The 14,719-nt window shown below is 39.9% G+C and overlaps 1 protein-coding gene across 8 annotated transcripts in view; it reads right to left on the bottom strand.

The window, feature by feature from the left end:
* Positions 1 to 14,719, bottom strand: part of RGS7 (regulator of G protein signaling 7) — a 520,788-nt gene that overhangs the window by 76,838 nt on the left and 429,231 nt on the right. For all 8 annotated transcript variants that reach the window (XM_053607467.1, XM_053607468.1, XM_053607469.1 and 5 more), the window contains 3 exons: positions 8,982 to 9,046; positions 7,207 to 7,283; positions 7,019 to 7,100 (listed from right to left, as the gene is read on the bottom strand). In XM_053607467.1, coding sequence (XP_053463442.1) covers positions 7,019 to 7,100; positions 7,207 to 7,283; positions 8,982 to 9,046 — 224 coding nt within the window. The remainder of the gene's footprint in view (positions 1 to 7,018; positions 7,101 to 7,206; positions 7,284 to 8,981; positions 9,047 to 14,719) is intronic.

Genomic DNA, 14,719 nt, shown 5'->3' with positions numbered 1-14,719 from the left:
CCCTATTTTTTGAGGAAGTAAATGCCAGTCACAAACCAAATTAAGTCAAATCAAAACAAACAAAATGCAAGGTAGCAGATAACATTTTATAGAATTAATAAAAGCTTTCTATGAATCAACTGTTACCTATTATATTTTTATTGAAATGATAAAGATTATGAAGAAGGAAACAAAATTTTAAAAAAGTCAACAAAAAGTACTGTTAGGATACCTTCATTTCTGGTTTTTGAATATAAAGACATTACGTATTTACCAAGTCAAATCCATCTAGAAAGATATAATTACATTGTGTCATACTTTTGTAAAATTTGATTATAAAGTTTTTTATTCTGATGAGTTTATGAATCTTTAGACTTTAAAACTGATAGTGACCAAAACTAACCTTTTAAAAATCCATAACAAAAATTCGAGTCCCTTTGTTAACTCTTTCATGTGCTAATAATTTCTGTAAACTAGATATGTTTTATGTATTTATAAAAATTTTAACACCTTCTTGAAAAACTAAAGAATGTACAGGTTGTTACACAAGATTACTATATCTAAATTTTGGACACAGGACAGATTGCACAGCCCCGCTGGAACTGGCTTTATAGAGTGCATATTGCATAACCACACCTAACACCAGTGTTCTCCACACAGTGGCTGGGTTCCCCTAGGTCAGGACTGCGTGGCCCATAATGCCTGAAAGATGCCCTGAACTCTGGATTTTTGAAAACAGCAAAAGGTATCCAAAAAGGATACCTTTGAAAATCATGAGTAAAATACATGTTACAAGATACCTCTAAATATATCTATATCATATATAGAATATTGCTATCTATTTATCCCTCCCCACTTTTTTTTGCCGGATAGATGCATAAAGTTAGGATTTCATTTTTGCTAGAACTATTTTCTCTGCTTGAAGCTGTGCCACTCCCTGGTTTTAGGCACGGTCCTGACACTACTATCTGGGTACCCGACTGGGTCATATAAACAGTAAGAACATCCATGTCTCCACCAGAAAACAAGTGGTGCGTTCACACCTATGCTGCTGTGTTAATAGCTATGTTTATAAAATGCTTCCACTGAACTGTGAGTTTCAGAAACCAAGGACTTGTTTTAATCAACTTTTTATGCCTGAACTTAGTACAAGGTCTAGCACCAGGTGATACAAAATAAGCCATATGGAGAATTCTCAAAGAACGAAAAGTTGACCTTCCATTTGACCTTGCAATCTCATTACTGCATATCTACCTGGAAGAACAAAAATCATTTTAACACAAGGACATTTGCACCAGAATGTTTACTGCAGCCTCAATTCACAATTGCCAAGATGTGTAAGCAACCCAAGTGCCCATCAACTCATGAATGGACTAACAAACGGTAGCATATGTACACCATGGCATACTATTGAGCCATAAAAAGATGGAGACTTCACATCTTTTGTGTTTACCTGAATGGAGTTGGAACACCGTCTTCTTAGTAAAGTATCTCGAGAATGGAAAAAAACTATCCAATGTACTCAATACTAATATGAAATCAATAAACAACTCCATGGCCATGCAGAAAAACAATAGTATAGTCTAGCAAGGGGGGATGGGACAGGAGAGCAGAAGAGGGAGGGTGATTGGCAGGGTCTCCCTTAAGGTGCACAATGTGCGGGTGCTCAGGAAACCCCCCTGTATGAGGAGCGCAGCTGAAACTTGAACTTTGACTCAGAAATGAAAACAATGTAACTTAAACATTTGTACTCTTTTTTTTTTTGAGACAGTCTCACTCTCTTGCCCTTGGTAGAGTGCTATGGCCTCACAGCTCACAGCAACCTCCAGCTCTTGGGCTTAGGCGATCCTCTTGCCTCAGCCTCCCGAGTAGCTGGGACTACAGGCGCCCACCATAATGCCCGGCTATTTTTTGTTGCAGTTTGGCCCGGGCCGGGTTTGAACCCGCCACCCTCGGTATATGGGGCCGGCGCCCTACTCATTGAGCCACAGGCGCCGCCCTGTACTCTTACACTAATCTGAAATTAAAAAAAAAAAAAAAATTAGCCAATCATTGCATGACATTGCATATGGTGAGAAAACTAACAACTGTTCTGTCACATAAGTTTCAGATTGAACTCTTAAAGGAAACAGGTTTTTGTCACTGCACTGGCAGATGGTTCCAGGACTGACACACTTCAGTAAAAAGTGTTTGCGATGATTATTATATGAAGCAATATTAAATAATTAGAATTTGTAAGTATGTATATTTTTGTCGTAAACCATCTCACCATAAGAAATAAATTTTTAACAAATCCCTAAACAAAAGAATTTGGAGATAAAGATACTCCCCATACAGTTCAAAAAGTTTTTTGGATGAGTTGAGACTAAACTGACCCATTATTTATTCTGATAATAATTAGTTTGAGACTAAACTAACCCATTATTACTTAGTTTGACAACCCATTATTTATTGTGATAATAATTCTAGATATCAGAATTTCACAAGTATCTATGACCAGATCATTCTAAGAACACTGGTGGACACCCAAAAAGCCCCCTTTATGGTAACTCTCGCATTGCCTATACTTAGAGCACAGATTCCATGTTCCAGTATAAAGACCTAAATAAAAATAAAATTGTACAGAAAATAAAAGAGTTCCAAATCAAAGAACATGAAGAGACAGGGCCCACAGAGTGGCTGTCAACACCATGATGACTCCATGAGCTTAAAGTCAAGGTCAGTTTGTGTGATGCAAAATATCCTTGAATGAAAGAATGGAATGGTGGGGCAGAAAGGAAAGAGAGACCGTGGAGGGAGAGGTCTTAGGAATTCCATTGTCTAAAGAGGAAGGTTGTGACTCTACTCTGCTGGACTGGCAGATGTTGGTGAAACCAATGACGCGTGGGCACCGCACTGGCAGTTACTTGTGGCAGGATTCCATTTCACTGGTCCTGACCTCTGCATCTCTTCACAAAGGAAGTTGAAAATGTATTTCCTTCGTATCTGGTAATATGCTAATGTGATGTGCGCGCTGCCTTTGCACACGTCATCTCATTCATTGTTCATGTGAACATTGCGGAACAAAGTATATTTCCATTTTGTATGAGGTTTCGGGATATCAAGAAGGGTAAATCCTTGTGCGACATGGAGCTAGGAAAGAATAGACTCAAATCTGTCTGATTCCAAAGTCCATAGGCTTCCCACTTTGCCACGGGTCTCTGTATTCCCTTTGGCTACTGGTCACTAGCTGATGTGACTAAAATGGTAAAGTTCACACAGCAGGACAGTTTCTTAAACACCGAGACATCTTGTGAGGGGTGGAATGCCATAGTAGGCCCTGGGGGGCCAGATTCCACCTCTGGGCACTTAGACACGCTGTCTGGCATTTTCTAAGTTGCTCAGAAGAAAAAAACCTGGCTTCATGGATACTGTCTAGAAGCACATAGTTTTACAGTAAATACCATGGAGTAGAAAGGGTTTTTCATTACTGCCATCGTCGGACTCTGAAGAATGAACTCAGCTATAGGAATACGTACTCAACTGGCACTCTGGGTTATAGAATTTCAGGATTTATTGATTCATGTCTGATTAAAATAGCTACAAAATTCATTTGTAGGACTGAACAAAAACAGGTAGCCATTCTTGGAAATGATCACAGCACTGCTGTTTCTCCTTACAGCACTATTTTGGAGGTATGATTATTTTAGAGATTTCTTTTTGCCATTGCTTAGTTAGTACTACAACCAGAGAACAGACATACATCCTAAGTGCTTGGCTGAGAAAACAGCCTTTAAAGGCTCTCTCAGGGGGCCCTTTCTGCAAACGTCCCTACCACCATCATCTTTGTTCATGAACCCTCAGTAAAGACCCAGAAGGCTAAAAACAAGATACAAGGTAAACACCCGTGTGGCAGACATGGTCATCGGACAAGAAGCAGAATTTCACAACTATCTATGACCGCATCGAAGTGTTACAATTTAAAAAGTACCAAGAGGTATTACCTCTAACCTAATAGAAGAAGTTGTAGTGTAAGAAAAAGAATGGTTGAAGGTAGGGTTGAGTTAGGTGGACACCATTCTCAGGAGCAGGCAGACAACCTGAAGCTCTATGTATTTTCCTCTAGAAGCAAGCAACAGTGAAGTGTTGCCCATCCTCTGCACCACAGGTAACATAAAGCCCCTCATAACATCTCCAAGGTTGGGCGGCGCCTGTATCTCAGTGAGTAGGGCGCTGGCCACGTATGCCGAGGCTGGTGGGTTTGAACCTGGCCTGGGCCAGCTAAAATCAACAATGACAACTGCAACAAAAAATAGCCAGGCATTATGGCAGGCACCTGCAGTCCCAGCTACTTGGGAAACTGAGGCAAAAGAATCACTTAAGCCCAAGAGTTTGAGGTTGCTGTGAGCTGTGATGCTACAGCACTCTACCGAGGGTGATATAGTGAGACTCCGTCTTAAAAAAAGAAAAAAAAAATCTCCAAGGTGAATGAGAGAAATGGAGCCAGTGGCTTCAGAGTGGCTCCCCCATTGCCTCTTGGGATGACTTCCTAATTGGAAGGCTAGTGAGAAATGTGGTGGGGGCCACTTTCAAAACACTCACGTGTGCTCCTTGCTGGTAGGAGACGCAGAGGACTGGATCTGACTTACATTGGATGCAGAGGAACATAGCTGTGGTTGGACTGTGCTCCACCAGGGCACACGAAGGGGAAGGGGCCAGCCAGGTAATTCTCAGGCAATGGAGCAGAGAAATGTGTTGAGGGGAGATCGTTCAATACACTCTGAGAGCATGAGCATTTTGGAGCTTGGAACAGATGTGTGGGTGGTGCAGGAGAGCTGGCATGGCGTGAGCCCTCTTGGGCCACCAGAGAGATCCAGGCCATGGAATCTGAATGAGTCTAGAGTTGGGATACCACATGTCCAGGGACACAAAGTGGGTAAACATAGGAATATAACACATGGACAGGTTTCTAGAGATTGCTCAAAACAAACACACATACAAATAAAAATCCTACTTTATGGCCTTGAAGTAGTTATGTGTGTGACCTCATAATCCTTTTTCTCCATGAGCAACAAAACTCAGACTGAATTTTAAGTAGCAAAGCCAAGTCAATTCTAATCTTCTGAAAATTCAAAAGAGAGAGCAAACTCAATGCAGCATTTAACAACTGCATTGCTATCTGAAACTGAAATTTATATGCATATAAACACCTTTGGAGTCTTTCTACTTTGGTCTAACTCTAAAGGTAGTTGAGAGGAAAATATTCAGGTGTCCCCATCAATCTTGATTTGTACCTCATCCTGCCAACCTGCTATTTATTCTGATAATACTTATGTAAATATCATTCTCTAGAGTGCCGCACCCCCGGCATCAAGCCGTGGCGGGATGGCTCTGTCCGCGTTGTAAAAACTGTGGTAAGGCGGTGAGTGCTCCCCGGAGCGTTGCCCCCGGTCCCCCTGGCCTGCGACAGCAGCGCATAAGTTGCCTAGCATGCCTTTTAGTGAACGTAAGAATTCATGAGGTGCGGCATAAAGGCCTGAATAACCTTTACCCTGAAACCTGTTTGAAACTTGTTTGTTGAGTTGAATGGTTAATTGTTGCTTGAATGTCCTCAGAAACTAAGAATAAACATAATGACTTACTAATCCATGACTTCATCTATACAATGGAGACTAAATGTCTCCAAGGGAACACGTTCCCACCATAAAGGTCAGTTAATTGAAACAATGTATCAAGAGAATGCAGGGATGATAAGTTAAGATGTTCCTACCAGATACCCGCTCCCTCCGGTCTCTTATCTCTACCTTATGTCCCTTTGAAACTGTTTCTTTGAAATAAGTTTTCTATGAAATTGCTTTCTCTATAATTTTGTCACTATACACTTAAAACATATACATAATTCACTATCAATTCACTAACAACATAAAAATCATAATCAAATATAAAAATATAAAAATACAAAATGTGAACAAAACAGTTTTACAAAGAAAGAAGGTTTAAACATAGATAAAGAGAAGTAAAAGAGTAACTGCTGATAAGCAGCAGTCCTTTGTTCCCCCTTACGGGCAGAAACATTGTCTAAGAAAAGACGGTTGACTACTCCCATCTACAAAACTCGATAAGAACTTTGTAAGCATCAGCAAGTCATAAAAATATCTTTTGTAGTTTGTAAGACATTGTCAAAAATGTATAAATACCATGCCTAAAAATCAGTAAAGTACAGCTGCTTTCATCATCACTTGTGGTGTCTAGTAGTCTGTCAATTCACCCTGCGTCGACCTTCCAATCAACCTGAGCCGTTCGCCCAGAAAGCCCTCGGACTGAGACTCATTCGACTGGCGGTCCGCGGCACTAGAGCCTCCTTGTCTGTATTTAAAGAAATCTAAAAGATACCGCATCAAAATACACTGAAACATATGGAATTCGACATGCTGTCTTATGGATGCGTAGAACCATTGTTTAATTCCTTCCAGTTTTCTGGTATTAATTAAGGGCATTTCTTATCCATTACTCTGAGGCACAAAGTTTAACATTACTAAGGAAGAAAACCAGCTAAGTTATCGCGCATGCAAAATCCAGTGTTACAGCCTTTAAAATATGAGCTGATTTTGAGCCATGCAAAATATTAGTATGTGAATGTTGACAACCGAAACAGATTGCTAATAGTTTTAAGAGAGAAAAATTAGGGAGGGATAACATTTTGGCTTGTATTTTACCAGAAATCCAGAAAAAAAAAAAAAAACATAAACAGTAAACCATGAGAAACTGCTTCATCTCAATGTTTTTTCTTTCAAGTGTCTCTAGAAGCCTCAAGCATATCAAATGCCAAGTGTAAGGAAATGATGTTATGGGGGGAAATGCACAGTTTTATAATCAAATGATTGCGCTAATAAAGTCTGATCATGTTACAGAAAAGTAGCAATTGTTTCTTAACCAATTCACTAGGATATTGTAGGATGTGCAACGGGGTTGCTACAGGCCTTCCTTCTCTTTAACAGGGCAGCTCTCCCTGTGCAGACTGAGCACATGGATTTGAGATGACAGGGGTGTGTCTGCTTACCACGGGCCTGTGGACGTCCCAGAATGCTCTCTCTTGGCTATCAAGGATCTTCCTTTCAATTTTGTCTCTCTTCTTGTCCACTCTGTCAATGCAGCAACAATGAATGATAAGTAGTGTTAATTGTAGTGCCTCTCTGGACAAAAGGCCACGACTTGAACAAATCTTCCAAAAGACTCACAAGGACTCACTTTGCTTGAGCTTCCGCTTGCATAAAAATGAACTCCCACTTCCGGGCAAACGCTCTCTGCAGCCTGGCCAGACTCTCCTGAAAAACAGACCCCAGGGGAAGACATTCTGGTGTTCATCTTCACAACTCCCTTCCAGTTTATTTACCATATATATATCTGTCAATAAAACAAGTGTAAAATTTCTGAAGCCCTAAGCATACTCTGGTTCTGAACAAGTCATGCTTATGGAGTCTAGCTAACCTTCATGATAATAGTCTCAGGGGAAGCAGAGAGATCTTCTACTAATACTAAGTTTTGTGAATAACTAACTTTAGAGAATATAACTAGAAATCCACTATATGTCTGCAAAATACTACGATATCCTTGTAATGAAGAAAACACTCCAGATGAATCCACTGGACTTTTCTCTGCCCATGTTATGCAGAAATAGGAAAGAAACACATTCCTAACTACTGATTCAGTCTACCCAGTTCCTGACGATAAATGAGAATTCTTGACAATCCACAACCCAGTCATCCCTACACGGTGCTTTGAATTCAGTAAATCACAGCACAGCAACTAAATGAACAAATGACGTCAGATTAATTTTACATGCTGATGGTGACTGACCTCTAGGTTTGCAAAAACTATTTTCCCAGTGTACATGGTCTTTAACTCTCAGCGTTTGGATAGCTTCACTATAGCAACTACCTGAAGTTTTTGCAGTTTGATTTATTTTAATACAATAACACAGGGCTCTTACTCTAGTTTGTGTGTTTAGATTTGAGTCTGTGAATTTAGAATTTCACCATTCTCAATGTGAATGACGAGAAGAAACTGGTAAGCAGGGGGTTTTATTTATTTATTTATTTTATTATTATTATTTTTTTTTTGTAGAGACAGAGTTTCACTTTATCGCCCTCAGTAGAGTGCCGTGGCGTCACACAGCTCACAGCAACCTCCAACTCCTGGGCCTAGGCGATTGTCCTGCCTCAGCCTCCTGAGTAGCTACCTGTGGCATATGGGGCCAGGGCCCTACTCCTTTGAGCCACAGGTGCCACCCAAGCAGGGGGTTTTAAAGCGATTTGTCTATCTGATCCCTGGAAATCGTATCTTTAAGATTCGTTAATATGGATATGAGGACAATTAATGACAATTAAGAACACGGTGGGGGGCGGCGCCTGTGGCTCAGTGAGTAGGGCGCCGGCCCCATATGCCGAGGGTGGCGGGTTCAAACCCAGCCCCGGCCAAACTGCAACAAAAAAATAGCCGGGCGCTGTGGCGGGCGCCTGTAGTCCCAGCTGCTCGGGAGGCTGAGGCAAGAGAATCACGTAAGCCCAAGAGTTAGAGGCTGCTGTGAGCCGTGTGATGCCATGGCACTCTACCCGAGGGCGGTACAGTGAGACTCTGTCTCTACAAAAAAAAAAAGAACATGGTGGGGATGGGGGAAGAGGAGAACAGAAAGAGAAAGAAGGAGGGAGGGGTGAGGAAAAGAAGAGCACAGAGAGGGAAGGAGGGAGCAGGTGGGGCCTTGGGGTGTGCACACCTTTTAGGGGCAAGACAGGATTGTAAGAGGGACTTTACCTAACAAATGCAATCAGTGTAACCTGGTTTCTTGTATCCTCAATGAATCCCCAACAATAAAAAAAAAAGAAAGATGAAGAAAAAAAAACGTTAAAAAAAAAAAAGATTCATTAATATGAATGGATAGGTTAACAGAGGGCCCAGAAAAAACCCACAGGACTCACTGCTGTTAATTTTATGACTTTCTTTGCCAGAGAGCCCTTGGTACTTACAGCTTCATAGTCGGCCAGCTCCAGCCTCGCCTTGTTTTGCATTGTTCGCTTGCAGAGGTAAACGGCTGAAAGGGGGAGAGAAATATCAATCATTTCTTGCCCCCTCACTAATCCCAAGGCACTATAAATAAAAAAGTATCATTATATATCAAGATACTTGTCACTTTTTCCCAAAGTTGTGATTTTTTAAATCTTTATTTAGACAAAAAACCAAAATAATCATACAATATTACCATTGGAACACCAACCAAGTGCGTTTATGATATCCCAAGAAAATAAACATGTTAGGAAACTTGGTAACCATTTCTTTATTTTTATTAAATGGTGGTCACAATTTTAGCATCCTTCATCAACAAGAGGAAAAACAAAGCCTTTTTAAAATTTTTTTATTAAGTCATATACACATAGATCATGAATACATTTATGCATATGTGGGGTGCAAGATGTTGATTTTTAAATACAATTTGACGTGCTTACAAGAGACAGCAAATGAACCTAGAAATCTAGATACACAAAAGGGAGTGTGTGAAAAGGGGATCATTACGGGCACAGTCAGGGATCTCCAGGTTCTGCTGTCAACTGAAGGAATCTGTTTAAGCGAAGTGACGTCTTCCTCGCATCTTTCTGGCTTCGTTTCACAAGGGCCAGTCATTAATCGTTTTATCACTAGAGGAAGAGAGTAACATCTTTCCTGCTGAAAATGCACTAGCTTTTACAGTATTTCTGCTCTCCTGAGGATTCAGTCTCCTCAACGGCCATGTAAAGTCCATCTGGGCAACAGATTTACATAATGGAGAACAGAGACAGAAGATGGTGTAGGTAGCAGTTTGCAACTAAGCAACTTTCTTCAGTTATTTCCGTGTATTCTGGTGACTCTCATGATAATATCGAGACTTTCAGAGCTCTCTGGCAGAGTCCCAATTGCCACAAGGTTTTTTGGTCATTGTTTTCCATTGTACGTGAATCTTATAAAATTCAAGATAAATTATATCTATTCTAGGATGCTAAATAAACCCGTTGGATGAGGAGTATCAGTTATTACTTTTTGTAAAGCTAGCTCTGTTGGGTTGCCTTAGAAATACCATCACTTTTACACTAAGCTGTATCACCCTTAGTTTGGGGTGATGATTCCAGCCACTGTCACCGAGGAAAAACACTACTCAAAAATTTGAGACCACTGCAAATGTGGATGCTGTTAACTCAATTTCCATAAGGTTTTCTGTATGAAGGACAGAGCCAACCACCGACTGATGGTAACATTACTATAAACGCTAAGTAAAAAGCCAGCATATGGTTTTAGAACACATCTTTCTACAATCCACCATGGTAATTTTACTTTTCTATCAATATTAGTAGTTTTCAGCAGCCAAACTTCAAAAACAAAAGTGACACGATGGGATAATTTCCTATTTGGTCTGATGCCTGCAGGGGCTCTTCATGTAGAGACCATGTGGCTTGCACAAAACATCTAAAATGTTCTAAGCGGTTGGTGAAAGAAATCGCAGCAAATACCCCTGAGGGTGTCTCTTCATGAGAGAAAGATTGAATCTCCTTAAATATCTAATTAAATAATCTCAGCTTTCGTGTGGAATTACTTTTAATCAAATTTCAAGCCCCAGCTAAGCTCTCCATCAATCAACCCTCCCATGTCCCCCACCACACCAGCTTCTACCTGCTTTTTTAGTTCTGGCCATCTAAGCTTTGTTCTCTGCAAAATCAGTCTGCTTTGGGGAAACATGTTTCCAACCTCATTAGATAAATGAATACATAAAAGCAGGAGTGGAATGACTTTCTTTTGATGATTGCTCACAAAAATGTTGCTCGTTCTTTAATACAGGTGTCCTACAAGGTGATTGTTCCCCAATTCTCTAGGGAACAAAATGAAGGTGTGGACAGACCATGCGAGGCATGAAGGAATTGTTTCACATCTACAGAGGATACCAAGGAACGCATACACATTTTAAGAAAGGAAACAAGTATATTAAAATGATAATACTCAATAGATACCAATAACAGATGAACACAAGTCACATTTGATTTCAGCAATTATAAGAGGTGATCAAAGTGGTTTCCATCAATGTCCAGACACTTCTGATTATGGCAAAGTACTGCTTGAGCAACGCAGACCACAATGCCCCCTGTGTCGCTGAGCCTGCTGTTTTATTTATTTCCCGAAACACTGCCAGTGCAGCTGGTTTCCTATGGTGGACCCCATCCTGTAAGGTCCCTCACACTCAAGCCTTCACTGTCATTATACTTCCATAACATTCTTGGATTTCTTTTTTTTTTTTTTTTATATTCAACTTTTGTGCATTTATTTATTTATTTATTTTTTTTTTGTTTTCTTTTTTTTTTATTTTTTTATTTTTTTTTTTTAATTTTTTTATTAAATCATAAGTGTATACAATGATATGATTATGGGGTATCATACACTCACTTCATAAACCATTTGACACATTTTTATCCCAGTGGTTAACATAGCCTTTCCGGCGTTATCTCAGTTACTGTGCCAAAACATTTATATTCTACATTTACCAAGTTTCGCAAATACCCCTGTAATATGCACCACAGGTGTGATCCCACGGATTCCCCTCCCTCTACCCACCCCCCCCTTTCCCACTTCCCCCTATTGTTAAGTTGTAGCTGGGTTATAGCTTTCATGTGAGAGTCCCAAATTAGTTTCATAGTAGGGCTGTGTACATTGGGTATTTTTTCTTCCATTCTTACATTCTTGGATTTCAATACTGCTTCAAAATGGTCTTGTGCTCCTCAAATGCCTGCATGTTGCATGGTGAAGCCAACATTCATTTGATGAATTCCATCTTTTGAATGGACATCCGACTACACAGGCCACTATAATTTATTCAACTTTGAGAAGTGATACATAGATAACAACCCTTAAAAAATTGTTGGCACCCCTTGTATTTGTTGAATGAGTGAAAGAACAAATGAAGGGATAGGATATTTTCAGAAGGAACCATTGAGAAGTTAGATCAACCAAAGTGATATAATCTCTCTCAGTGACTAATTGATTATTTGGTATAAAGGAAAAGGGGAAAAGATAAAAGTCAGGGTTAGAAGAGTAAAGAATAATCTGGATACTCTTGAAGGTAGGACAAATGTGGCCGTGAATGGAAAGGTCTAAACTTCACCTATCAGATCTAGACACATATAGAGATAGACAGGTATAGAGCACACTTTTTATTCTTTCTCAGCACAGAGGACCAGACCTGGCAAAGTGGATGAGGCAGGAGGTCCAAGTAGATGAGAGAGGGTTCCAATTCAAGGCAATTTCCCAATTTATCAAAGACTAAAATAATGAAAGTACTTGGGCATACTCAAAACTATCGCTCAGGTCAAGTGTTTTGTGCTGATCCCTAAATTATGTAGCCACTGCAAGTGCTCGAGATGGTGCTATGCATCAGATACAGAGAATGAATCTTTTTAAACGTAACCTTTGAATATTTCTTGCTCCGCCAAAATATTGAAACTATCAGCTAAAGATGCTATTTCTGGAGTTCTATTTTAAATGCTGTCTTCTATTATTGGGGGTTTAACTTCAAGTCCAAGTTTAAATATACTTTTCTGCAGTAATTTTCTGGGAGACCATAATGAGGGACTTTTGAGGACTTGGAGCATCAAATAAATAAGTAATTTAATAGGAAGCTATGTCACTAAGTGGAAGAAAGTTTGGGGAAAGCCTGAAGGGCTGCTCCACTAACGGCATAGCGTTCAGTCCCCATGCAACCTAGAATTGAGATGAAAAGGTCAAAGTTTCTGGATCTCTAACTGAGCAGAAATGACACAAAGTGAATGCTGGAATTATGTCTTTCCCTTTAAGGTCATAAGGCCCTGGAAGGTGGAGCCATCTCTTAGCAAACACTGTTGTCTGTGACCAGTGTTGAGTTGTATCACACAGAACAGTGAGACAATCACTAAACTCCTGCTGTCTAAATATGGAAAGGACATGAATATATAATTCACAAAAACTAAAAATACAAAACCGAATTAAATATTTGAAAGTTACTCACATTGTAACCCAAGAAATGCAAATCTAATTTATTTTTATCTCTATTTTTTAACTCTATTTTTTTATCTTTCATTGATTATTTTGTGGGCTAATTCTTCTGTTCCTGAATGTAACAACAACAACAAAACACTTCGCACAGTCTTGCTTCTTATGCTTGGGTAATTCAAAGAATCCTAAATTATTAATACGAATGTCCACCCCAAGTAATAATCAAATAATCACCCAGCTTGAGAGTGAAAGAAGTGACTTTCTTCTCCATCTGCCAGGTCCTTTTGTGACTCCCAACAAAAGACTCCCTCTAATCCTTTTGGGCTTAGAGCATAAGAACGAAAATGAGGAAAGGGCTGTGTTGACATTCTTTGTTTCCCATTGGAATATATTTTTTATATGTGATAATAATTTTAATTTTAGTACCGAGATAAAAGGTCAGATCTGGTAGATAACTGAAATAAAGTATGCAATCACAGGAAATCTACTTTTTAATTTTAAAAGATTATTTATTGAATGGCATTTATTGGATTTACAAAAAAGGAAGATGTATTTGTGTCATACTATGCGATGTTACGCTGTAGGCATACAGTGTGGAATGAGTAAATCAAGCTAAATAACATACCCATCACCTCACATCCTTATCATTTTTGGTAATGAGGACATTTAAAATCTTCCCTAGCGATTTTCAGGTGTTCATGGTAGTTATCATCACCAGGCTATATACTAGATTTCTGGAACTCATTCCTGTTGTCCAGCTGAAACTTTGTACCTTTTACCCAGCAACTCCCCATTCCTCACACCTGCCCCTAGGCCACTACTAACCACTATCCTGCTCTCTGCTTCTATAACTTTCCACATACGAGTGAGATTATGCAGCACTTGTCGTCCTCTGCCTGGCTTCTTTCACCTGACATAATATCCTCAGGTTCCTCCAAGTTGTTACAGATGGCAGGAGTTTCTTTGGTTTTAAGGCCAAGTAGTATACCATTGTGTATATTATCTCATCTTTCATTGATCCATTCAAACTATTGGTGGACATATCTTGGCTGTTGTGAAAAGTGCTGCAATAAACATGGGAGTACAAATGTCTCTTCCACATACTGATTTCATTTTCTTTCATACACACCAGTAGTTCAGTGGTTCTCAGCCTTTTTCGTACTAGGAACTGGTTTCATGGAAGACAATTTTTCCATGGGCTGGGGATGCAGAGGCCTTAGATTCTCATCAAGAGGGTGCAACCTAGATCCCTAACCTATGCAGTTTATAGTAGGGTTAGTGCCGCTGCTGACCTGATGGGAGGCGGAGCTCAGGAAGTGATGTGAGCAACAGAGAGCGGCTGTAAACATAGATGAAGCTCCGCTGGCTGGCCTGCTGCTCTGCAGCCCCGTCCCTAACAGGCCATGGACTGCAGCAGTAGTGGGATTCCTGGATCTGACGGTTGTTCTATTTTTAATTATTTGAGGAACTTCCCTATCTTCCACAGTGTCTGTACCATTAATAATTTACATTCTCACCTACCGTGAGCTAGCATTCCCTTTTGTCTACATCCTTACCAACATTTATCTTTCATCTTTTAGGTAAAAGCCATTCTTAGAGGTGACAGGTGGTAGCTTATCATAGCTTCAATTTGCATTTCCCTGACAATTAGTGGTATGGAGCATCTTTTCATACACCTGTTGGCCACCTGTATTTCTTCTTTTGAGAAATGTCTGTTCAG

Source organism: Nycticebus coucang, chromosome 10 (genome assembly GCF_027406575.1).
Source record: "Nycticebus coucang isolate mNycCou1 chromosome 10, mNycCou1.pri, whole genome shotgun sequence".
In the NCBI taxonomy this organism is placed as follows: Eukaryota; Metazoa; Chordata; class Mammalia; order Primates; family Lorisidae; genus Nycticebus; species Nycticebus coucang.
This window is presented reverse-complemented; position numbering and strand designations above follow the sequence as displayed.